The sequence below is a fragment of the Lasiodiplodia theobromae genome, assembly GCF_012971845.1.
Source record: "Lasiodiplodia theobromae strain AM2As chromosome Unknown scaffold_6, whole genome shotgun sequence".
Taxonomy (NCBI): Eukaryota; Fungi; Ascomycota; class Dothideomycetes; order Botryosphaeriales; family Botryosphaeriaceae; genus Lasiodiplodia; species Lasiodiplodia theobromae.
The window spans coordinates 928840-952284 of record NW_023336552.1 but is presented as its reverse complement, the minus strand read 5'-3'; the positions used below and the strand labels follow the sequence as shown (position 1 = coordinate 952284).

Genomic DNA, 23445 nt, shown 5'->3' with positions numbered 1-23445 from the left:
CGGCGGGCAATGCGCGGGGCAGCCCAGCGGGCAGCACGACTCGCTTCACCCTTCATCACCCTCTTATTATTCATCGACTTCGGCTAACCCCGGTTCGCGACCTTCAATGGCCGCCTCTCCCTCTCCATCTGCCTCTCGTTTGAAGATTTTCGAAGATTTTCGCCTCCTCCGCTTCCTCCGCAATGGCTAAGCGCCAGGCTGCAAGCTGCCCCCGCTGATGTCAGAAGGCAGGGGTGCACTGGCGTTTGCCGCACCAGCCCCAAGCACCGCCGCACGTCGGCCGGTCGGCGACAGCATTGGAGCGGTTGCTGCCTGAGTGCTAGTCCATGAGACTGGTTCCACGGACTGAACCATGATCGTGGTCGCGTCGCAGCAGAGTCTCGTACCGTCCGCCCGCCCGCCCGCCCGTCTACCACAGCAGCACTGCAGCACTGCAGTGGACCAGAGTGCTGCTAAGTTAGGCATGTAAGCTGCAACACCCGCCTTGCGGCTATGGCGCAACTATTTTACGACCACCTGTCGGCAAAAAGGACGGATTCGACATAGTCGGGTCGATGCTGACGATCGTCCGGGCTGCCGTGGGGGCCGCAAATGGCTCTTTCTTGCGGCCCGCTCCCTCCAGCCTAGGGCTCGACTCACTGATGGCGTCGGCGGCTGGCGTTTGTTGCTATTTGAGCGCCGGTCGCATTGCTCACGGCACTTTGTCCGGCCTCGCCCACAGACACTGTTCGAGTGCTCGTCAGCTGCGGGGACGCCGCCGTGCAGGCCATCTTCCCATTCACCATGCCCTACTTTGGGCCCGACGCGCCTGCAGACCGGGTCTGACGCGCCGCGCGCTCACTGGTCACACCGAGTTTCGCTCAGGCAGAAGACCTGAGATGGAGCCTTTTTGGCAAGAGGTGTGGCGGAGCTCGCGAGCGGTGATGGATGTTGCGGCAGTGCAGCCGATATTGTGGCACTTCTCAGCCTCAGCAGTTGGGGGCTGCCTGGCCGCGCCTGACCGGCCAGGCACGCAATAAGCATCACCGTCTGCTGATTTAAATCGTTCCTGCCTGTGCGTTGCCGCTGGCCTTTGCTTCCCTTGTCCGCGCGAGATTGTGTTGGTTGCAGTTTTGGCCCCATCGCGCCCTCATAGGGCAGAACGTCCCCAGCGCCCGCCCTGGGCCTATCCTCTTTTCCTTCACCGCCGAGGCAAGGCCGGGTTCCTGCCTAATTCTGTGCCGCTACCCTTGAAAGTGGACTCTATCCAACATTTGGAAGACCCGGCAATGGTCCAGCCTAGGACACCAACTTCTGTCGCCGGAGGAAGGCCGAGTACATCTACCGCCATGGATATCCCACATCAGAATTCCACAATCCTCCCCTCGGATAGGCGCGCCACTGAGCTCTCCACTGCGTCCAGCGCAATGTCTTTTGGATCCATTCCTTCCGGTACCTGGGACGTCAGCTTCCACGGCAGCTGCCCCAGGTGCCACCATTGGCACAACAAGATGACTCTCAGGCTTTCCCGCCTTCCTGGCGTTTACAATGGCGTCAGATGCGAGAAATGCTCCTACAAGTGGTTTGGCCTTGGCGGCAACTCCACCCACACCTCTCTCGTCTCTCAACAGACCAGAACGTTGACCTTTGCCAGCGACCTTTCCGGCTACGCCAGCACTACCTCCCCCGGAGATGCTACAGCCGGAACTTCTGCCTTGGTTACAAGGCTACATTCCATGGGCGCCCTTGCTAGCCCCTTCATCACGAACTGCTCGGTTCCTCAGATGCCGGAAAACGACCAAGAGGGAGAGGCCAGGCCGCCGTCTCGATTTCGTGCCTACATATCTCCCTCTTCGGGGCGCGACGCTAGCTCCTTGTTATCCAAACACTCGTCCAGAAGTAGCCGGGGCAGGAGAGAGCAAGCCCAACCGCCCGAACAAGTTGATCCTGCCCCTGGCCCAGGACAAGCTCAAAGGGACACTGGGAAAGACAGCCCCAAAATCCGGGGCCTCACAACCAGGATCAAGGGGAAGTTGAAGGCCGTGCTCTTCCGTCTTCGCCAAGTGAAGGCCATAAGACGCGCGCGCCGCCGAGCCAGCTGCCACTCGGTCGAAACCAGCCGGGCTACTACCACTGAGAACAGCCGTCCACTTTCAGTCAGCACGAAGCAATCACGGCATACCAATCGTCAGGCATTGCCAAGCCAACACAATCAAACGCCAGCATTATCCCCCCAAAGCCCTGCTGAGGTGGCACCTGGACCATTGTTGCGTCGCCAAAGTGCACCCGAACCCGAACTGCAGCCCCGCAGCCTTAGATCTGACGTCCACGGCGAAGATTCCTACCAAAAGCCCTTCTCACTTGAGAAGCGGCCTAGGGATCCGGAGCGTGATGAGCATATCCAAGAGATTAGGCGAGCAAAAACGATAGCAGCGCAACGAAGCAGATGCGAGTGCCCCGTAGACTGCTACTGCAAGAGGCCGACAAGCTCCCTAATTCCGGACAACCCACTCACGGATAGGGCTTCTCTCGTGGGCCTTGATCTTGCACAGCCCCAAGGCCCATACATCTCTCGACACTCGACAGATTTAGCAGGGATAGGCAGCCACTTTCTGAGTCACTACCCCAACATCAGCGAGACTGGATTCTCGATGAGTAGCGCTGGCTCAGTCCGTGGAAGGAGTCAGAGCCGACGTGGCCGGGATCCTGTCTGGCGACGTAGCAATGCAACTTGGAGCAGTCAGACAACAACCGCTTACGCGGACAGTGATGCGGGATCCTCTACCGCCACTCGAAGTTCTTTCCCGCGCTCCGACCTACTGCATATCTCGAACCCTTTGCGAGCCCGCATCCCTTCACCATTGGCGTCACCGACGAACCCACATGGTTTCCTCGACGGTGAGGACGATCACGTCCCACGGCGATCAGAATCAGTCTCATCCGCCGATGAGGAGTTCCATTTTTCTGAGCGTAGCCCCGATGGGATCCCTTCCGTCTCTCCCATACAAGAAGCTGCTAGCGGAGGCAGCGCACGAGTCTCGACGATCTCGATGAGTAACGATTACGACCATGAAGACGAAAGTTTTAGAGTATCTGTGGATACTCACCACTCGAGCAGGAGTCAGCTTCATGGTCCTCTAAACTCACATCCGGTCATGTAGAAGCTCTTCACGATCATATCTGTACAGCGCAACCCTTTGATGATTTGATCATGTCACGCTTCGGGGTTAAGGTTCTGAATTACGAAATCACGTTTGGCATTTCTCCCCGTTTTACTTTTTCTATTTTCTAAAGGGTTCGATATGCAGGTCAGGAGTTTTTGGACTATCCATGGCTTGTACTTTGGGAGCACACGCAGAGATACCCTCTTTTCAATGTACGCACCAATCATTTCGGATGTCAGGTTTCGACTTTGGTAGACCATACGGAAAACATTTGCAGGCAATTTCCTCATCATTGAACGTGCTATTCATGACGTAATTCATGCACTTCCTGCAGCGTAGTCTTGGAGATTACGTTTCTTAAAATAATTCCCGCAGTCGTCCCTTGCAGAGGCCGAGAGGTAGAAGAGCGGAACCAGTCGAGGGAAGCGATTTCTTCAGACTGGCATTTCAATGGTGGTGAATCCTCAGGATCCTCGAATCTGCGGCTTACCTTTTTTTTTTTTTTTTCAAAAACGCTAGCCTTCGGCTACAACACCCATCTGTATGCAGTAAAATTTAGAACAGTGGGGATGCACAAGCGACAAGCGCAAGCGCGATACGTATGACCCAACCAGCATTGACTTATAAATTGCAGATGTTCACGAAGGCGTTCGAAGCTGGACTAAGAATAGACCTGCTTGATAGAAGAGGCCGCATGCTGCGGTCGACAGGGAGAGCCGAGAGTGGCATGGTATGATTGGATGTGCGGGTGATGACAAAGGATTCGTCACCAGGAAGGATCTCGAGGGAAATCTACGTCCACCGTATGAGGGCGTGCTATCTGCGCCTCTGTGCAATCTTCCGGGTGCGGTAAGACAGTAGCACAAAGAATCGTCTCATCGGTGTTCTCGCCCATTGGAGAATCGTGTTTTGTCTCTGAATAAAAAAAACATGTTCGTGTAGAATCACGGGCATAGTAAGGGAGGCTGAAGCTCATCTGATCCACTGACTTTTCCCCTTGACCTGTGAAACCCCAAGACATGATCTTCTGGCCTGTGTCAATTGTGGGTATTCAACGCCAGACAATTGCGGGCCAATCAGGTACAGGGCAATCACCTTACTTGTTCGGGGAAGGCGGGGAACGCGCTGCACGGTCGCGCGCCGTGAGACGCGACTGACTCTTGCCCGCCCGCCAGAGCACGGCCGCTAAGCCAGCCTCCCCTCGCGCTCCTCTAATCTTTAACCCCCTCCTCCACAAGCTGTCCACAGCATTCCAACTGCACACAATCTCCCCTCTCAGTGTTGCACAATCCCTTCCGCAACTTGCGCTACCGATTCCGCCGTAAAAAACCCACCGCGCCCTCAGCAAATTCCACAGACACCATCCGCTGCATCTCGGCCTCACATCATGTCGGCGCATCGCAACAAGCGGCCTTTCCAGCCGTCAATTACCTCCTACTTTGCCCGCGCCGACCGTTCCGACGCCGATGCTTCTCCCTCGCTCGCGCGCAATCAACCTCAGCACCAGGGCCTCGCCCCCGTCCCTGTCAACGTCCAGGCCTCGCTCCTGAACGTCGGCATGCGCGTGCGCAAGTCCGTCCCCGAAGGCTACAAGACACACAAGACACTTCCTCCCACCGCCACCGCAAGCGCGCTGTCACTCCATGAGCACAAGCAACAAGCGACCTTCGCTCCTGCTCCGTCGAACAGTCGCCCGACCGAGCTCCTGCCCTTTTGCGGCATCCACAAGACGGGCGGTTACGACGTCCAGCAGCCGCACCCATCCTACTCCCACCACGATGCTGGTGGTAGCGCGAACGTAGCGCACGCTGTCGACGCCCATGCGATTGCGTTCTCAGCTGAGGATTTCGGCCTCTCGAGTCAGGAGTCCAACGCCTCGACGCTCTCGACCGACTCGCTGCCCACCAACAAGCGTCGCTTCGAAGACGAAGATGATACTGCCGAGCACGAGCTTGTTTCAAACATGGGCAACAACGGCTGGGATGGCGCCAGGCCCCTCTTCCCTTCGCTGAACACTAGCCTGGCTGTGCCTGCTGGCGGCGACACGGACGACCTGCAAATCTCGCCGCGAACGGTCTATCCGGTGAGCCACACAATCATGCCCAACTTGGGTGGGTCAGTGAGGCCGCTCGCGAGGCCGAAGTCAAGGAAGAGGAACGATGGGCTCGTTGGCGGTGGTGCTGGCCGCCGGCAGGCGGTTAACGAAGATGACTTTGAAGAAGCGGATTTCTTGAGGCCTCCATCATCAGAGTCATGGGGAAACAATGCGGAGGTGGAGATGGGTGGAGTCTGATAGACAAGTTTCGCCGGGTGTTGTTAAGTCATGCTCTCGGGATGCTTCACGGCGTGAAATCATTGTATTATGACAGGCTTGGTCAGGAAAGAGCCAGTATTTTGATTGGGTCTTTGAGCGCAGCATTGGTGTTTTTTTGGCGTTTGATGACCCTGCATATTAACGGGTACAGTGGAAAAATTCTGCATGGTTCGAGACGGTACTTGGGACTTGTACGGACAGTACAGAAAGGCGGTATATCCATTGATTATGCGGGTACTCTATGCCCGCCGGAAGAGCATTATCAGGTAGCAATGAAAGAGAATGAACGGTAAACATGTAGGCTCGTGAAAGTGACACGCTCTGCCGAGTAAATGTGTATAACCTCACCAGGGGGTTGACTTGCTTCTCGTCTAGATGCCTCTCACTCTTTCTTCCCATTTCTCCTCCATGATTATCGTCCTACGCCATCTTGTAAATCTCGGTATCGAACTTGACAGGGAACAATTCTCGGCCGCCGGCATCCTTGCGCGTCCAGACGCTCAGGCTCAGCTCGCCGCAGGTGAACTCGCCGAAGCCGTCGGCGTCGATGGTGACCTCGGCGTCCCTGTCGCCGTCGCGGGCCCAGCCCAGGACGTCGGTCCACACCTGGCCCTCGGTGCCGTCGCCGACGAACATGCGGCGCGTGCCAGGCCCGGCGTTGGACATGACGACGGCGCAGCCGCCCTCGCCGCGGTCCCACGTCCCGCGGCGCACCCAGCCGACGCAAGTAACAGCGTTGTCACCACCGTCACCGCCATCGAAGTAGTCCTCACAGGCGCCGTAGGCGTAGAGCTGGCGGGCCTTGATCAGGTCGGGCAGCTTGCCGGAGCAGGCGGGCGGGGCGGGCTGGTCGAAGGGCGTGTCGGGCCCCGGGAGGAGGCCGTAGAGGTCGCCGTAGAAGGGGCAGGGGTAGCCGTCGGGCCGCAGCAGGATGAGGGCGTAGGCGAGCGGCTTGAAGAAGTCGGCGACGGGCGTCTCGACCGTCTGGCCCGGCTGCGTGTCGTGGTTGGCCACGACGGTGACGGCGTTGACGGGCTCGGCCTGGACGAGCGTGTTGTCGAAGATCTTGCGCAGGTCGAACGACTCGGTTTGGCCCGCTTGATGAAAGTTGTATAGCAGCGGCGCGTCGAACAGGGCGAACTTGTGGTTCATTTTGTCCAGCCAGGCCGTTAGGGTCGAGGTTTCGCCTACCCAGAATTCACCGACGAGGAAGATTTCGGGGCCGCATTCGGTGTGGAGCGTCTCGACCCATTCGTTGGTGAAGCGCTCTGAGAAGTGTTGGACCGCATCCAGGCGGAAGCCTTTGAGGCCCAAGGTCTTGGTGACCCAGACGCCCCAGCTGTGGTTGCGTTGGTTAATATGGTGGTTCATTTTTTTTTTAGGTAGGGGATTTATCTTACTTCTTCACATCAGTAATGACCTCAGGATGGGAGTAGTCAAGGTCGGCAAACATCATATAGTCTGGGTAAGTTGGTTAGCATCGTCTCGGCTTGAAGTGAGAGGGGAAACTGACCCGCATTTCCCTGCTCCTTGTCAACACTGCTACTCCAACCCTTCCCCTCGCCCTGAATCTTGTAGATCGCCTGCTTTTCGTTCGCGGCATTGTAATCCGTCCCGGTAAAGTGCTCCCAACGGTACTTTTGCGCCGAATATTTATCCCCGCGTCCAGGGAAGTCGAAGCCCAGCCAACCCTCAATCTCATATGGTTCGCTGATCTCCTTTGTCCGATCATTTGGGTCAACCTCAATGGCCATGCATTTCTCTTTCTGATCGGCCCCCGCCTTGTGGTTTAGCACTGCATCCCAGTACAGGCCGATACCGACTTCGGATGCCTTAGCAGACAGCTCCTTCAGCTCGTCAAAGCTGCCCCATTTGGTGCGCGTGCTGCCCTTTTGATCGAATTCACCCAGATCCCAGAGATCATAGATGTCGTAGCCATTACCCTCCGGGGACGAGGCTGGCAAGAAAGACAAGGACGGTTAGTCTCATCCAGATGTAGAAACTGGGCGATCCTGAAGTTACCTTTGCAAGCCGGGGGGATCCAGATGTTCGATATGCCAATCTGCTTGAGCGAAGGCAGTGCAGCAGTCAATCTCTTCCAATGCTTCCCATCTGCAGGGACGTTCCATTCGAACGCCTGAAATAAAACGCTGTTCTCAGGCGTGGGCTTGCGCTCTTCGTCTGTTGATCCCGTCAGAGCATGTCTTCTCATGAAGGGGAAAAAATACCTTTGTTGTCCCCCATGCTTTTGTTCTGATGAGATACTTTGCTTCTACAGACCGACAAAGTGGAGGATCGCAAGGAAATCAATCAGGAGGTGAAAGACGCGCCATATGTAGGCGTAGTTTGAAGCCTGCTTTGGAAATATTTCTAGCTGCAGAGGTTACGTAGTTGTAACGTCGGCCAGGTTCAACAAGCATCCAAAGCTTGCTCCGGCCCTGTAGGATCCTAGCAGTGACTTGCAGAGAACTGCCCCACCTAGAACGCCCGCATATTCACATGTGGGGCGAACCTGTTCGTCGACAGACCACGCGTCGATAAGAACTGCCCATGGGAACGCCATTGACGTGGGGGCAGCCTAGCGAATGGCCTCGGCCCTGGCCTAGCGTAACTATGCCCCAGCTCTGCCTCAGGAAAATAACATACGTATGTAGCTGAAGCTATCGTCCGGATGTGTATGTAGAATTTTTAATTCGACATTCTCGTCCGGACGATAGCTTCAACTACCCATGACATGAGCAAAAAAAAAAAAAAGGAAGAAAGAAACAAATCCACGCCAGCCTTCGGCTGCAATACCCTTCTGTCGCATCGGGGGCGATTCCGTTGCCCTTCATCCGAAAAGGTCCCTGGACGGTGATTCTCCACAATAGCATCTCACAAACAAGCGGACAGACGAGCCAGAATTGCGTCAGAACTCTTTCCCATCTAATACCCTAGCTAATTAATGAAGCGGGCTATGTTACAGTTCCGAGTCTTTATCCTCTTCCGGCCCGGACACGTCTAATCTATAACACGACGGCCCCTCTTCCAAGGCTAGTCAAGACGAGAGAACGATCCGGAAAATGCTCATAAAACAGCCAGCGCAAACGACAAAAAAAAATAGCATGTTTTGCCGCCGTCCGGTTTCACCCAGGCGACGGACTCTATTCCTCCACTTTCCGCATCTTCTCCATCTAATCCCTTTTCTCTACAATATTATCCCCCGTTTATTTGCTGGGACTGATCTCAACTCCACCAACGGCACCGAGCGCCTTCTTGATATCGCCATAGATGGCGAACTGACCAGCAGTAAGAGTACCACTAAGGCTTGGTTAGCGTATGTAGTAAGTAGGACGAACAAGGGGTACGTACACCATGAACAGACGAGCACCAATACCGGCGTACGAGCCGCGGAGGCCGAGCTCCTTGGCAATCTTGATCAGACGGGAGGTGGTACCCTCACCAGGGGCGCCCTTGGTCTTGTTGATCTTGGAGAGCATGGTGTCGGCGGGCTGGGAGACGATGGCGGCAGCGAAACCAGCAATCAGACCGGAGCCAAGGTTGACGGCAGTCTGAGCGGGGTTGGACAGGGTGCTCTTGTCAACGCGCTGGTAGATGGCCTCGGAGACCTTCTCGTAGACGACGAACTTGGCCATGGTGTAAGGAACCCTATAAATATCTTAGCGGGCGTCCTTGTGGAAAAATGGGGTCTGGTGAAATACGTACTGCTTGAAGAGAATGGGACCGAAACCAGAGTAGAAAGCGCCAACACCCTCGCTCTTCAGGATCTTGGTGAAACCGCCGATAAGACCGTTAGCGAAGGAGGGGTCAGAGACGAGACGGATACGGGTAGCCTCAAGAGGGCAGAGAGCGATATCGGCGAAGAACTCGGCGGCGGCGGACGAAGCGAGGTAGACAGCGGTACGGTTGTTGGCAGCGGTCTCGTAGCCGAGAGCGTTGATGGACTGCTGCTTGAAGAACTCGTAACCACCGAACTTGAAGGCACCCTGGAGGAAGTAACCAGCGAAGGTAGGGCCGACACCGGTCCAGACAGCGCCGAAGCCCTTCTCGCCAATGATCTGCTTGAAGCCGCCGATGAGACCGCGGTTGTACTTGATGGGGTCAAGCTGGATCGAGGTCTTGACGCTGTACAGATAGAGCGGTCAGCACCGGGCACGCGGAAGAGGGCGTCTGGAAAGGCAGCGGCGCGCAACGAGGCGGCGCGGGCACGCAGCAATGCCATCAGACGGGGCGAGAGGAGGCAACTTACACATCGACGGGGGTCAGGGCACCGTGGGTGACGGAGCAGCAGACAGCGCCGGCGAAGGCGAAGCGGGAGTACAGCTGGAGGCCGCTGAGCTGGCCGGGCTTAGCAGCCTCGGCCTTCGCCTTGATCTCGTCAATCTTAGAGGCCATTGTGAGAGTCGCGACGGAGGAGGGAGCGACGACGCGGTGGAGTGGAGATGGGGAAGTGGACGGGGAGAGAGAATCGAAGACTTGTCGACGTTTCTTTAGGGATGCCGCTCAAAGCTTTCCGCTGCGCCAGGGTCAAAGCGTCGGCCTGGCGGCAAAACTCGCCCAGATTCCCGGATAAACCCGAGGGCCAGCGCGGCGAAAGATTGTGGCCGGTCAGCTGCCTGCGGACGGGGGCGGCAGGCGGCTGCGAGTTTTGCCGCGACGCGCAGATAGGTCGGTCTAAACCCCGTTCCGTACGTTGGGACCCTCCCCTGCCACCTGCCTCAAACCCGCTCGACATCATCGCCCGGAGAGCCTCTTGCACCGCTGCTGTTGCCGTTTCTGAACCATTGCGGCTGTCAGGAAGCACAACTTTAGGAGGGCAGCCGCGCAGAGCATGGTGCAAAACTTTTTCCGCGCTGACGTGCTTCCGACCTGCCATCCGGATTCGACGCGCCTTTGCCGACGCGCCCAGGAGATCCGCCGCCTTACGTCATGCCGGCCCGCGGTGCGGATGAGATCGGACCGCCCAGCCCCCATTCCAAGCTTTGCTGTTCTCATGCACCTTGGTCGCTCGAGAAACCGCTCTGCCGGTGACTAACAGAGAATCGCTAATTGGAGCTCAACGAATCCGCTTATCATTGCAATTGCTCGGAGGCTTTTATGTTTATCTAGATGCTCGGACCCTTTTACCGTACATTTACGTCCACGGAAGCGCTTCTACTCCTGCGTCTCCTGGTTACGCTAACAACTACAGAGCGGTATTGCAGCCGAAGGCTAGCGTGAAGGCTAGCAGGATTCTCAGCTGAATTTCTTTTTTCTTTTTTCAAAAAAGAAAAAGTCATATGGATAGTTGAAGTTATTGTCCGGATGTGAATTTGTGACTTTTAATTCGACATTCACATCCGGACAACCGGACAGTAGCTTCAACTACCCGTCACATGAGCGAAAAATTAAATTCACACTAGCCTTCAGCTACGATACCTCTGTACGCTGCCACGACCTCGTTTCAGGATTTGGACGACGTCCGTTGCGAGAACCACCAGCTACTGAAACATTCTTTAGCAGTTCTACATGCTACCTGTTACTGGAAGTCCAACGCCAACCGCGCATCCTTTAAGGCGCTTATCGTGTCCACGGTCGCCACGATCATCTTTTCGAGGTCCTCTTCAATATTTTCCACGAACCTCCTGGTCGAGTTCACCACTGCTCTTGCCGCCTCCAACTCGGTTTTACCTTCAAACATATAATCCAGAGCCTTTGGGTGTTGAAGACGACGTCGCATCTCCTCGTCACGAGCACTTTCGTCCTTGACGTCTGTCGCCATTAGCCTGCGCACTCGCGTATGGACCCTCAGCATGCTCTCTTCGGATAGATCCAGCAAAGATTCAGTCGTCTCTGTCTGGTTCTCAAGCACGTCGAGGCGGCTGTTAGCAGCTTCCGCGAGACTTTCTGTTCTACACGTAGCCTCCGAGACCAGGGCCTGAACCGTGTCCGTGCGAGCATTGAGCTCAGCCTTCTGTATGTCATGAAAGGCTTGCAAATCCAGCAGGTCCTGGATTTTGTTTGTGTAGTCAAACCCCGACAATTTCTTCCAGTCTTCCAATGTCATCACCTTGCACTCTTGCCACATCTTCTTATTTGCCGCCCGTTCAATCTTGTGGTTCTTAGCCCGTATCATTTCCCACTCCGCTTCACTCCAAAGCTGGCCGCTCATGATCCTACGGTGCTGCTCTTTGGCATCATCTTCCTTTTGCCTTTGCAACTCTTGACCAGCGGTAGTTTCGAGCTTCCGTATCCACCGATCGCTCAAACTCGCTAGCAGCCATCTTTTGTCGTCTTCCTCGGCCATGCCGCCGGATGCAGGTTGATCTGTTGCCTTTACTGTATGATTGTACTGCACGAGGTCTGCAAGCAAAGTCCTGTACTGGATAATTCGGCACTCCCCTGGAGACAATCCTTCAGCAGTTGCGCTCTCCAGTCTTGGTTGCAACTCGCGCTTTGTCCACCGTTCTCCAGGCTTGGGAATTCTCTGCTTGAGTACTTCGGCTAAGCTGGACCTAGGCGGGTCCTTGAAGCTGTCCACGATGTGCCCAAGTTCAGGCATCCTCGCGGCTACGGACGCTGATTCTGAATTCTGTGCAAAGTTATCGTGGGTTTGGTGAGCTGCGTTATTGCGGACGTTAATGTATTTATCGCCTTCGGCTTTGTCAAGATGCTAAGAAATTGCACCACGTGGCCTTCTATGACCGCTGCATGTGCTGCCGTCGTGTCATAAGCGCGGATGCGTAGCTAAAAGCGGAGACCACGTGGAGACAGGCTTGACAGGTACTTGGAGAATGCGGGGTCTTTTGGGCATGGACCGCCAGTTACATGACTTCGTGACGTACATCACCCGCTTAGTTGCGGATCCTCCCGCATAGCGCAGATCGGGTCAGCCCTTGCCTATTCAAGATGATTCATCATCCCACAAGAGGTGTAGCTTCCAGATCTCAGATCTCGTCGAATTCGCAATGATGATATCACAAGCGCGAAGCTGGCTCCTTTCAATGACGCACCTGCACATGCTACCAAGCATATAAACTCTACTACATACTCGGCCGTCTCTACACATAACCATCAGCTCCGGTCAAACAACGCTACATTTTACCATTTGACATTCCAATTCGCAAATATGTCCGGCTATTCCAAGAACCAATTTGACGGCGACCAAAGCGCCAGGACTATGGAGGCTGGCGCCTCTGCGTACGCTTCTCCAAAACATCAGTCATTTAAAGTCCGCAAATGCTGATCCCAAATCTCCAGCGCCCACAAGAACATCGATCTCAATGAGGGTATCCATGAAGAGTCTCAGATCAGAAGCGTAAGTCTTCACATCTCGTCACATAGAGAGTCCCATTACTGATTTGAAACAACCAAAAAGGAGCCTGTGGGTGCCAAGACGTCTGGAGCTGGTACTTCGATGTTCAGCTCAGAGGGCTCCATTGGGAAGCAGTTTACAAGTAGGTACTCCGTTATAATATTCGACAGTGTCCAATTGCTGCATCTAGCAAAATCCCGCGGCTGACTGTTCATCAACAATAACAGCTCAAGGAGCCATTGGTGGCACTGCACAGAAACTTGGAGGTCCTTTCGATGCGCAGGGCGCCATTGGAAAGCAATTTACGGATAAAGGATCGATTGGCGGTACGGTGCAGGAGCACTTGGGCAAGGGCGAGTCCAACAGCATCAGGAAGTAAATTGTTCGTCTGGGATGATTATGAGAAATGTATTATCATGACATGAATGCGAATTGCTTCTTCAGAATAGCATGTCAAATGCACTGTGCAAATATTACTTAATGGGGGTGCGCTCGTGTGGTTGTTTCAGCCCACCGTAATCTCTAATAATTTCTGCGTTTCCGCGCGTCTGGCCCGCCCGTACCTCCGCGGCGCGGCGCGTCACCCAAAGCTGGTTCCACTTTCACTTTCTTATTCACGACTTTACCACTTCCGCACCTCCACCTGTTCCCACCACTAGATCTGTCAACCAATTCAACATGGCAGACGATACCCTCCTCGCTCTCCAAGACTCCGACTACAACTCCGCCTCGGACGAAGAATTCGATCCCACCACCGCCGAAGAGGCCGCCGCCGACGATGCCTCCATCTCAAGTTCCGATGATGAGGGCGAGGCCAAGAAAAGTGCGAAGCCCGCAAAGAAGAGCGGTAAGCGTAAGCGCGGCGCGGGCGACGATGATGACGAGCTCGACTCGGGTGACGAGGCCACCATCGCGGCCGCACGGCGGCGGCATCAGCAGCAGCGTGCCGGCAACAAGAAGCAGCGCCAGGAGGCGGAGGGCGATGACGACGTAGAGCTGCTGAGCGACGATGGTGGCGAAGGAGGTCTGGTCAAGACGCGCGCGCAGCGGCGGGCGGAGAAGAAGGAGAGGAGGCCACTGGCGCGCGTGGACGGCGCGACCGCGGATGTAGATGCGATCTGGGCGGCGTTGAGCACGGCTCCGGTGGGGAAGACAAATGATGAGGAGGCGAAGGGGGACGAGGGAATGAGAGACGAAGAAGCAGGAAAAGGGCAGGAGAAAGCCCAGGATGCTATGCGCTCGGAAGAGGTCGAAGAGGAGATGATTATGATCAAGCGGACGTACGACTTTGCCGGCGACCGCATAACAGAAGAACGCCAAGTGCCTAAGTCTTCGGCGGAAGCGAAGCTATACCTCGCCCAGCAGCAAGAGAAGCTGGATAAGCAATTATCTTCTAGCAAAAAGGCGACAGAGTCCTCCGCAACGCCCGACACGGACGGAAAAGACATCACGGAAGGAGAAGGAGAGCAGGAGACGGACAAGCCTGCCGTACGTCGACCACTTCACCGCCCCTCACGTTTCGATCCGAACCCCACTGCCGAAGTAAAAGGACTGTCACCGGAGAAACAGCTGACCTGGGCGCGTCGTCGCGCGCTCCTTGATCCCACTGCTACCACGGTCCTCCCTGCATTTACCACTGCAGGCGCTCAAGATACGAATGCGGCAGCCGCTGCAGCCAAGAAGAGCAGAGAGAAGGCACAGAAGCTCAATACGGTGGATAAGAGTAGGCTTGATTGGGCAGGCTATGTCGATAAAGAGGGCATTGCGGACGAGCTGGACGAGTACGGACGCGCTAAGGAGGGCTACCTTGGTCGTATGGATTTCTTGAACCGGGTGGACGAAAGAAGGGAGGAGGAGAGGCGGGCTGCGAAGGCCGCATTGAGGACCTAGAGTGGACCATGATCACGATACCCAGTGTTTTTTTTTCTGCACTATTACTGAATTGCGCATTGCAACAGACGATACAACAATCGCGTAGGAAAGTTTCTGATACCTCTTAAGTCTAGAAACGAACATCCTTTTCCAAGTTGATAAAGCTATTTCCTGTGTAGCCGAAATTCTTGTTAAACCCTCGCGAGCATCATCAGAACGAAGACTGATTACTTCGATCTACCTTGCTCCAAATGCTGCAAGAGCCCAGACAACCCTAATTGGGCATTTTTATCATCCTTGATCCGTCGAGTGCTGCGTGCTCAGCCACTCATGATCGTATCCACTGTTGTATCTCCCTCCCCTTCCTTGCCGCTGTCGTAGTCCAGATCGTAGATCTTGTAATGCTTGAGATCATCGCCCAGAACGCATACGACGCGTCTATCCTTGCGGCCATTGACATCGATCTTGATCGGCGTGAAGCGCTCGCTCGAGGGGAACACGTGTTTCACAAATGGTGCCCAGCAATCAGGCGTGTCCAAGTCCCAAATTTGGCGGGAATCGTCTGGTAAAGGCATGCCATCAGGCAGAGAATAAGCGCTAGCGGGCTGGAACATAGGCTCCGATGAGTGATGAAGGGTACTGGGGGTCTGCTCGGTAGCGTAGGAGGAATATGGGAGGGAAAGGAGATAAGAGGAGTCTGGTTTGTGTCAGCAGAGTTTGGAACGACCGGATTTGCGGGGGCTGACCATCTCTACGAAGGAGGACCATGAAGGTGTTGTCGTCGACGAATTTGACATCCTTGATTTCGCAGCCACGGAACTGGATGGTAACAGCTTGCATGGAGCGGACAGAATGCTCAATATCATTGAATATGTCGCAATGGACAATGCGATGGAGCCGTACTAAAGATGATTAGCTCAAGTAGTTATCAGAAAAACCATTCACCTTACCCTCACTCTTAGCATGTTGAGGAACAAGAACCAAATAGGTCGAGATATCAGAGGTATCCTCTAATTTCTATGAAGATGTCAGCGATACTCGGTGTTATCGAGTAAACATTGCACATACCTCGAAGACCATCCTCACATCTCTGGCTTCAGAAAGAGCTCCATTTTCCAATACCACGCCACAATCCATGGTGCTATTTTTTGCTTGCCAAGCCGTCATCTGTGCGAAAAGCTCTCGGCATTGTGACTGTAAAATCTCTTGAAGAGTCCAAGCACACAAACTTCCATTTGGGATCGACCCATCTTGACGATGGGTGCTCATGTTCAGCTTTACGTGCTCATATGCCAAAAGTTCGGGTCTGGGGTCGACTATATCCGCTTGGCGTCTCAAGAAAGGTGCGAGCTTGCTCTTGGTCAGAGCACCAGGAATGTAGGCAAGCAGCAGGCCATGATCAAGACCAGGATCTCTGTCTGCTGCCTCTTCTGCAGACTGTGAAGAGGGATCGGTTGCCTGCGTGTCGATCTCGTAACGGAGCCATTTAGAGAATGCGGTGAACTGACGCCGCTCTTCTCCAGCGTAGATCAATACATTGTGTGCAAGAAGACGAAGACAGCGAAGGGTATCGAGGATATTGCTAAGTTCCTCTGGGGGGACATTGATGATTTTACTAGACCCCGTGTAGCGAGCAAGACCACGAAGCATGCTCACCACAATGCTTGTTCGGTCGAGAGCAGGTATGATATTTTCGTGGGTTATTTCTAATACCTTGGTGTAGCCCTGGCTAGCAGCTTGATCCCATCTTTTGTGACCCTACTAAAGTGTTAGCAATTGGTACCAAAAATTGCGAACGTTTTTTTACATGCATTTTCTGCCAGCTCATCAACCAACCACTCCTTGATAGTGGGAGGACAGTGTCCCGTTACAGCCAGATGGTAAAGGTTTGAGATGAGGTCGCCCTCTCCCTTTTCCTCCAGTGTCTCGCTGATGTTCCGCATAAACCTCGAAGGCAGGTCCCGGGCATTATGGAAGTATGCGATGATGGTTCGAAGGCATGATTGCAGATACTGCAGGAGGTTTTGTAGTTGAGCAGTTTTGGATGCGATGAGGTGGAGGTATATTCCGTTCGAGGGGATGAATCGAAGCGTGAGAGGAACGAGGGCGACTCGTGGCTGCTCCCATGATTCGCTTTTCATTTCTATGAGTGATAGATGGCTGCAGGAATATGGATGCGAGGCGTGAAGGAGTGGCGTCTGATTGATTAAAGACCATTCAGAAGGTATCCGCATGCCGCCAATCTCCAAGGAATCATATATGGTAGGGCTAACAGCTCCGTTGTCGCAACCTATGAGTAGTACATCTACAGCATTACTGTCCCGCATGTGCTGTGAATGGAATATTGCGTCAATGGACTGCTGAGAGCTGAACGCGTCCGTCGACTTCGCCTTTGCCATCATTTGGAAGGGATTTGCCGGCGGAGCTGGGATGAGCGGAAGCTTTGGAAGAGCGTCTTGCACATCTATCAGCGCGATCTGGTCAGGAAGGTCCGGCGAAATTCCCAACTTGGCCAAATCTGGTTGCCGTTCGAGGAAATCGTCGAGCGTAACCTCTTCTTTCTTTTGGTCCCAATCCTCGGTCGTATCAAGCAGCATGCCGCTAGGAGCCCAGGCCCCAGTGCGCTCTTTCACAGCGGCAACATCGATGAAGTTGACACCCCATGCGAGTGAAGAGATGCGTGGCGTAGACTCGTCATCAGCAGCGAAGCTCGCAGCCTCGCGACGAACCTGTTTGACTGTCTTTCCTGTTTCGGACGAAACAATGTCGACGGAGCCATCGTCCCACGCGATGGCAATATGCTGGCCTGAATGGGTTGTGTGTCAGCGCCTGGGGGGATCACGTGCTGAGCAATATCCCGCCCAGCTAGGAGGAAAAAGGTCTATACCATTGAATTTCCAGCATATCGAATCGACCTTGCTCTCGAAGGTCTTGCGCTTGAGGCCAAATGCCCGTTGGCCGTTCAATCTGTAGACGTCCAGTGTCTCTTCTTGGGTGATCACGGCGACCAAGTCCATCGTCGGGCAGTAAGATATGAGGCGCGGGTGAACAGGCTGCGGCAGGGCCTTCTCGGCCTGCAGCATCAGCGATGGCGCCTCCGAGGGCTCCATTGTGAGCTGTAGGCCGTGAGGCGAGTTTGGTGGTGGGAGTTGCGAAAAGAAGTCACCATGGACGGCGCGGAGGAAAGCCGAGAAGTCGCGTCGCTTGCCCGGAAAACGCGTCGCTCGCACCTGCACCGAGCTGTGTTATGCGCTCACCTAGCACTGCGGACTCAACCAACTTCACGCATCATGGCTGCTACGTCACAACGCACGAGCTGCACAGATCTCGGATTAAATGAGGTTCAAATTACGGAGGCTCAACTTTTCAGTAGCTCCACTCTGGATTTTTCACTGTCGATCCACGACACCAGATCATCTATCAGAAAACTAAACCAGCTTTGTTTCCCCACAAAAAGCGTCCGTGGACCTGATCTAGACCCACGCCCTCGCCCCGGACTCCCGCCCTTCGTGACTGCAAGCATGCACACATCAATCATTAAACGACCTCGTAGTTCTCTGCAACCGACTTGATGTCCTTGGAGAAGGAGATGTCCTGGTTCTCGTTCAGCAGGGTGACAGTCGAGACCTATCTAAGAGTCAGCCGGCGAGTCATATTGATCAAGTTGTACGATGGACTTACGTCGATTTCCACGAATGGCTTCGATTTGGCGAAGTGTACCCTCATGGGGAAGAACTCAGCATCGCTGTCGGCTTGGGCCTCAAATTCGAAGCTTCCAGTTGAGTTATCAGCGTCCACCGTGCCGATGTTCCATTCCAGACTATCTCCCGAAACCTCGTATACTGCGTCGAAACTCGACACCGACGGCTCGCTTGTGCTATACGGGATCGTCACGGTGACATCCTTCAGCGTGTCCCCACCGGTCAATTCATACTCGATGGTAACGCTCCACGTGTTGTTTTCCGCTTCGCTGACCCACACCGTGAAGTTGATCGGCGGGTCATCGATCTCGCCGGGCTTCGCAGCCAACCTCCACTTCAGAACACCAACCGCCATATTCACAGGGAAGCCTTTGGATGCGTCCGCCAATTGAATGATCTTGTCGTTCCGGAACGAGGGCTTGTCGACCTTAGGATGCGCGGAGAGCTGGGCTCCGCGGGTGTTACCCATGTCAAGGTCCAACCTGACCTGGGTAAGCGCTGAGTCGCTAATGCGCAACTGCAGATCGCCCTTGATTTCGAAGTGCTCAAGCGACCCTTCTTTGCTGAGCCTAGCGGTAATGGTCTCGGCAAGAGTGATGTGGACGCTCTCACGGTCACCTGAAAGAGATGCGCGCGCAGGCGCCGAGGGAGCGGTAGCAGGCGTGGGAGTGCTGGAAACCAAAGGCGCCGACGCTTCGGCATCCGCGCCCAGATCGGCGCGAACAGCGTCGAACATATTGGTGGTCTTCGACTTCTTGCCCAGCTGCATGCCCTTGCCTCTGACCGCCATAGGCTTCTTGGTCTCGTTCTTGGCCGCATTGTAGCTGTCGTAGGTATCGGGCACGGTGGTGGGGACGCTGGGCGTATAGGTGGGGTACGAGGGAGTACGAGGGACACCACCAGCACGACCTGTACGGGACATCTCCTTGCGCTGCATCTCCAGTTGCTTGGCCTTCCGCTTGCGCTCCTCGCTGGCCTCGAGCTCCTTGTTGCGAGCAATAATCTCCTGGATCCGCTCCTCGTGAGACTCCATGTCCAAGAAAGTCTTGATCTGGCTCAATGTCAGGTTCTCCCTGTATCCGAGGGTGACGAGCTCGTCGAAGGCGCTGAGCAGCTCGAAGGCATTGCGCAGGATCTCGCGCTCGTCGAGGCTCTTGCATATGCTGGACACAACCTGGGCAAACAGGTGGAGCGAGTCGATGTCCTGGAGAATATTGGACTGGCGGTTCGTGATCAAGACCATGTAGAGCTCGTCAAGGGGTTGGTAGACGTAGCGGACGTTGTCCTGCTCGACGGTGGTGTGTTGGGTTCCCGAGTCGGCGAGCTTGGGGAAAGAAGCCAGAAGAGCCTCAATGCGGGAGCGCTGCATCTCACGGAACTGGCGCGAGAGAACGGCCTTGCCGCCGCGCGTGCATATCGATGCTGCTAGGACAACCTAGGAGGAGAGCGTCAGGTAAGGCCTGGACGTGAGAATGGGACAATCTTTACCATGATGACACAAGGGAAGCTCCGCAAAGCAGAGAAGTACTAGGCGGGGGTATTGCTTGCGGCCGCGGGGGTTCAAGAAGGAATCGTAGTTTGGACCGCGCCTTCAACACCTGGCTTCTTGTGGTGTTCCTCCGAGCCCGGGTCGCCAAGGAAGGAGCGCCCGTGCGCGCTTACTCAGGCATGCGCACCGCGTTCGCCCACTCATTTCCCTTGTTGCCTCCAGCTCTTTCGCCAACGCGCCCCCGCAAGCTCCTTGCCTCACTTGCGATCCTCCAGGCTACCACCACTGCCTCACCCATCACACACGCTGCTGGGCGGTGTTTCGCAGTTAAACGCCCGCTCGCGTCACTTCCGGACCTTTCGCCAGTCACGATCCGCTCGGAGCGCGCCTATGTTCGCCGCGTCCTCTCCACTTCCCCTACTAATTCACAGCACCGCAACCCTACAACTGTCTTGAACCAAGACTACACCGAAGCACCTCTTCCACACACGAGCCCCACCCGCCCGTACTCTTTGTGAGGCCGGTCGGTCATGGCCATGACTACCACCAACCAAACCCTTCCGGGTCTCCAAGTGACCGCACCTGATGAGGACATGGAGATCTCAGACTACGAGCGAAACGCCGACGATATCGACATCGACATCGATCTTACTGTCGATCCTAGTCATCATGAAGACGAGAACATGGATGACGATCGCTCTGAACACGACAATAGAGACGATGTCATGCTCGATGGCGATGGAAACGACGATGAGGACGGTATGATGCAAGACAACATGTCTGTCCCTGACGAGCACCTGACCGATGCGAGTGACGTTGGTTACGTCGATATCGAGGTCAAAGAGGCGCCGCAGGAGCAATCTGCCGCAGAACACGTTGATGTAGAAGTGCAAGATAGTGGCCAGGCCGAGGATTTCATCGACTACGATGACACTGCCACCGCGCAGGTTCAGCCAGCACCGCAGGCTGAACAACCGCCTGCCGATCATTCTGTCGCAGAACAAAGCCAACTTCCTGGTAGCGAGGAGCCTGGTAATCAGGAAACCAATGTCCAAGCACAAAATCCCGAAGCCTCTACTTTCCCTGAACCTTCGGCTCCGGATCGAGCTTCTGTCTCAGCTGAAGCTGCAGTCGATGAGACTACTTTGGTGAATCCTCGTATCGAAGACTCGGTTGCAATCCCAAGTGGTGCTGCTCAAGATACCGAAGAGTCACATGCTTCCGGCGAACCCGTTGACGCGCACCCGGAAACTACCCCTGCCGAGCCGACGCCTGATTCTCCAACTGCCACTGTGCCTCAAGATGGAACTCATCTTCCTACAGAAATATCAGAAAAGCAAAGCCAGGCAAAGGAGAGCCCTCACGATGGCCACGAGGAAAGAGTCGAAACTGGCCCAGATTTCGCTGAGCAGCAGACAGAGCCCGAGCAATCGGCTCAACAATCTGAAGAAGCTCTTGATTTCTCGCACCTACCCTTCGATCCCAAAGCCGAAGCAGGGGATCAATCCCCTCATACTGCATCCTCCCTGCATCCCGTTGTAGTTGTGTATCAGGGAGATGAGATTTCCCTTTTCCCTCCTCATGGTAGTGATACCTCCGATAGCTTCTATTTTCTCCATGATGAGTCCTTGGTGAACGAGAGTATTCGTTCCCTTCTCCAGGCCTGCAGGCAAGTTCTGGGTGAGACAATGCGAGACGAGGATGAGTTGGAGATCGATATTGCGGAACTTGGGCTTTGCGTGAGTGAAGTAAGTTATTCTTCTTCGCATGAGACACTTCTGAGACAAACGCTGACGTTTTCAGGATTCTGATAATGCTGCCAATACCAGCTTCGCCCAAGTCCTCGACGTTTATCTTCAACTCCACCAACTTGACGGACATCAAAGCCCTGGCCCTCTTTACATGACACTAAATACTAAGACTAGGTTTTCAGCGCGTTTGGATGCCTTGCTTGCGGCCATTGCCGATGGCAGGGGCATGTCACAACTGTCGTTCCTTGAGGATGTTACGGAAGAAGATGCGTACGCCGGATCCGATGACGCACCAGAAGAGCAGAGGTCGTTGAAGCAGGCTGATGATCGATATGAAGAGCATGCCGATAACTCTGTTCCGGAGCATGCGTCCGAGCCCGGAGGGCTTGAACACGAGGGCTCCCACGGAGAAGTGCATACGACGGGTGAACGAGCACCCGAGCCTGGCTCGACCGATGTCGAACAATCCCGGACTCAGGCAGAGGATGTCTTGGGTGTGGCATCCCAAGAGCAATGGTCCACCTTGCAACAAAACCAAGACTCAGTATCGACTCATCAACACGAGCCTCAAGGCTATGTGTCACCAGCGCCTGAGGACTTGCCCGAATACGAATCGTCAGATGAAGGAAACGACCCAGGAGCACAAGAGAAGGAGGATAGCCTTGAAAAAGGCGCAAAGGCAGATGCCTCTGAGCCTGATCACTCACGCGAAAATGATCAGATTAACTATGATGATGGTGAATACGCAGAGGAAGCTAGGGACGATGCGTCTCTCCGCTCTTCCACCCTGCAGGGCGATCATACTCCGGCGGCTGTCGACGAGGGTGTATCCCAGCGTGAAAATAACGCTGGCGCTACATTGGCAGGCGTTGATGATGCGCTACACAACGAACCCCACGGCGAAAACGGAGAAGATGTCCCTGCGATACGGCAAGACGAAACCTCGAACCGTAATGGCTCCGATACGCAGTTCGTCGAATCTACTGTCGCCGTGGAAGAGAATCAGGAGTTTGAGCAGTCCGATGGCCAGGGCGGGCTAGAGAATGCAGAGGAAACTCTGGAGCAGGAATTGGAGCGCGAGCTCAATGACCAATCTGGATCATTCGATTTACAAGAGGGCGCCCAGGGAATGCCTGGTGAGGAGCACTACCCGACAAACTATGAAGAAGGCGAAGAGTACGGATTTGAACAGGATGAAAATACCCAAGAGACACAAGATGGCGAGGGATCATACGAGGAGTTTGTCGTCGTTGAAGCAGAAGATGTTCACGAAAGCTTGGGTGCGCCCAACGGTGGCCAAGCTGCTGACGATCAGAGATGGTCTCATGGCGATGGGTTCGATGACGCCGAGGCCGAGCAGACTGCGGAGAATAATCCGGATGAGACTCATTCAGGGCTTGAACAAGGCTTGGAAGACGATCATGCTGGACAAGCTCAACCAAAGGCTCACGCATCGGATGAAGATGAACTGGACACGATTGATTACGATGACGAGGAGCTTTCGCGGCCCGCGTCAGCGCAGCAAGATGAGGCTGCGGTTCCGTCCCCATCTTCCGCCAAGCGGGGCTGGGAAGAGCTTGGACAGGACGATGATGACCAGGCCGACGAGCAAGGTGTGTGGAACAGGTGTCCCATTTCGTGGCGTCAGACTAACAACGGTCCAGCGCCAAAGAAAGTCAAGTCCGAATGATCTCACAGTCGACCGTTGCCAAGGCTGAGAACCGCTCCGCCCCGGAGCGCTATTTTCCCTTGTGAAAGCCGACACGGATCCCCAATTTCTCACTCATCGTTCACAGCATGATGTCGCAACATAACCCTCCACAGCATCTCACTTACCTTACAGCGGTGACTGAAACACCGCATCGACACCTCGGAACGGAA

General features: G+C 54.9%; 9 protein-coding genes across 9 annotated transcripts; 4 read left to right on the top strand and 5 right to left on the bottom strand.

Annotated features, from left to right (window-relative positions):
• Positions 1 to 4530: 4530 nt before the first annotated feature.
• Positions 4531 to 5436, top strand: LTHEOB_2553 (Ribonucleotide reductase inhibitor protein; the record flags this gene model as incomplete). Its single annotated transcript, XM_035511378.1, has 1 exon — positions 4531 to 5436. The coding sequence occupies one exon, from the start codon at positions 4531 to 4533 to the stop codon at positions 5434 to 5436; it is 906 nt and encodes a 301-aa protein (XP_035364262.1).
• A 441-nt stretch (positions 5437 to 5877) lies between these two features.
• Positions 5878 to 7701, bottom strand: LTHEOB_2552 (Glucanalpha-maltohexaosidase precursor; the record flags this gene model as incomplete). Its single annotated transcript, XM_035511377.1, has 5 exons — positions 5878 to 6796; positions 6858 to 6918; positions 6971 to 7414; positions 7480 to 7638; positions 7686 to 7701. The coding sequence occupies 5 exons, from the start codon at positions 7699 to 7701 to the stop codon at positions 5878 to 5880; spliced, it is 1599 nt and encodes a 532-aa protein (XP_035364261.1).
• Positions 7702 to 8663: 962 nt separating this feature from the next.
• Positions 8664 to 9852, bottom strand: LTHEOB_2551 (Mitochondrial carrier protein; the record flags this gene model as incomplete). The annotated part of the gene is made up of 4 exons (XM_035511376.1): positions 8664 to 8757; positions 8809 to 9105; positions 9163 to 9582; positions 9707 to 9852. 4 exons carry the CDS (start codon positions 9850 to 9852, stop codon positions 8664 to 8666), a joined length of 957 nt encoding a protein of 318 aa, XP_035364260.1.
• Positions 9853 to 10975: 1123 nt separating this feature from the next.
• LTHEOB_2550 (Synaptonemal complex protein 2-like) lies at positions 10976 to 11998 on the bottom strand (the record flags this gene model as incomplete). The annotated part of the gene is made up of 1 exon (XM_035511375.1): positions 10976 to 11998. The coding sequence occupies one exon, from the start codon at positions 11996 to 11998 to the stop codon at positions 10976 to 10978; it is 1023 nt and encodes a 340-aa protein (XP_035364259.1).
• A 567-nt stretch (positions 11999 to 12565) lies between these two features.
• Positions 12566 to 13130, top strand: LTHEOB_2549 (uncharacterized protein; the record flags this gene model as incomplete). The annotated part of the gene is made up of 4 exons (XM_035511373.1): positions 12566 to 12636; positions 12697 to 12754; positions 12815 to 12893; positions 12979 to 13130. 4 exons carry the CDS (start codon positions 12566 to 12568, stop codon positions 13128 to 13130), a joined length of 360 nt encoding a protein of 119 aa, XP_035364258.1.
• A 299-nt stretch (positions 13131 to 13429) lies between these two features.
• LTHEOB_2548 (Swr1p complex component) lies at positions 13430 to 14641 on the top strand (the record flags this gene model as incomplete). Its single annotated transcript, XM_035511372.1, has 1 exon — positions 13430 to 14641. One exon carries the CDS (start codon positions 13430 to 13432, stop codon positions 14639 to 14641), a length of 1212 nt encoding a protein of 403 aa, XP_035364257.1.
• Positions 14642 to 14943: 302 nt separating this feature from the next.
• On the bottom strand, positions 14944 to 17733 carry LTHEOB_2547 (Anaphase-promoting complex component cut20 apc4; the record flags this gene model as incomplete). Its single annotated transcript, XM_035511371.1, has 7 exons — positions 14944 to 15320; positions 15370 to 15525; positions 15574 to 15640; positions 15692 to 15717; positions 15853 to 16381; positions 16456 to 17429; positions 17511 to 17733. 7 exons carry the CDS (start codon positions 17731 to 17733, stop codon positions 14944 to 14946), a joined length of 2352 nt encoding a protein of 783 aa, XP_035364256.1.
• A 427-nt stretch (positions 17734 to 18160) lies between these two features.
• Positions 18161 to 19815, bottom strand: LTHEOB_2546 (Coatomer subunit protein; the record flags this gene model as incomplete). Its single annotated transcript, XM_035511370.1, has 3 exons — positions 18161 to 18250; positions 18305 to 19759; positions 19813 to 19815. 3 exons carry the CDS (start codon positions 19813 to 19815, stop codon positions 18161 to 18163), a joined length of 1548 nt encoding a protein of 515 aa, XP_035364255.1.
• A 528-nt stretch (positions 19816 to 20343) lies between these two features.
• LTHEOB_2545 (Conserved glutamic acid-rich protein) lies at positions 20344 to 23254 on the top strand (the record flags this gene model as incomplete). The annotated part of the gene is made up of 3 exons (XM_035511369.1): positions 20344 to 21552; positions 21617 to 23177; positions 23229 to 23254. The coding sequence occupies 3 exons, from the start codon at positions 20344 to 20346 to the stop codon at positions 23252 to 23254; spliced, it is 2796 nt and encodes a 931-aa protein (XP_035364254.1).
• Positions 23255 to 23445: the final 191 nt, after the last annotated feature.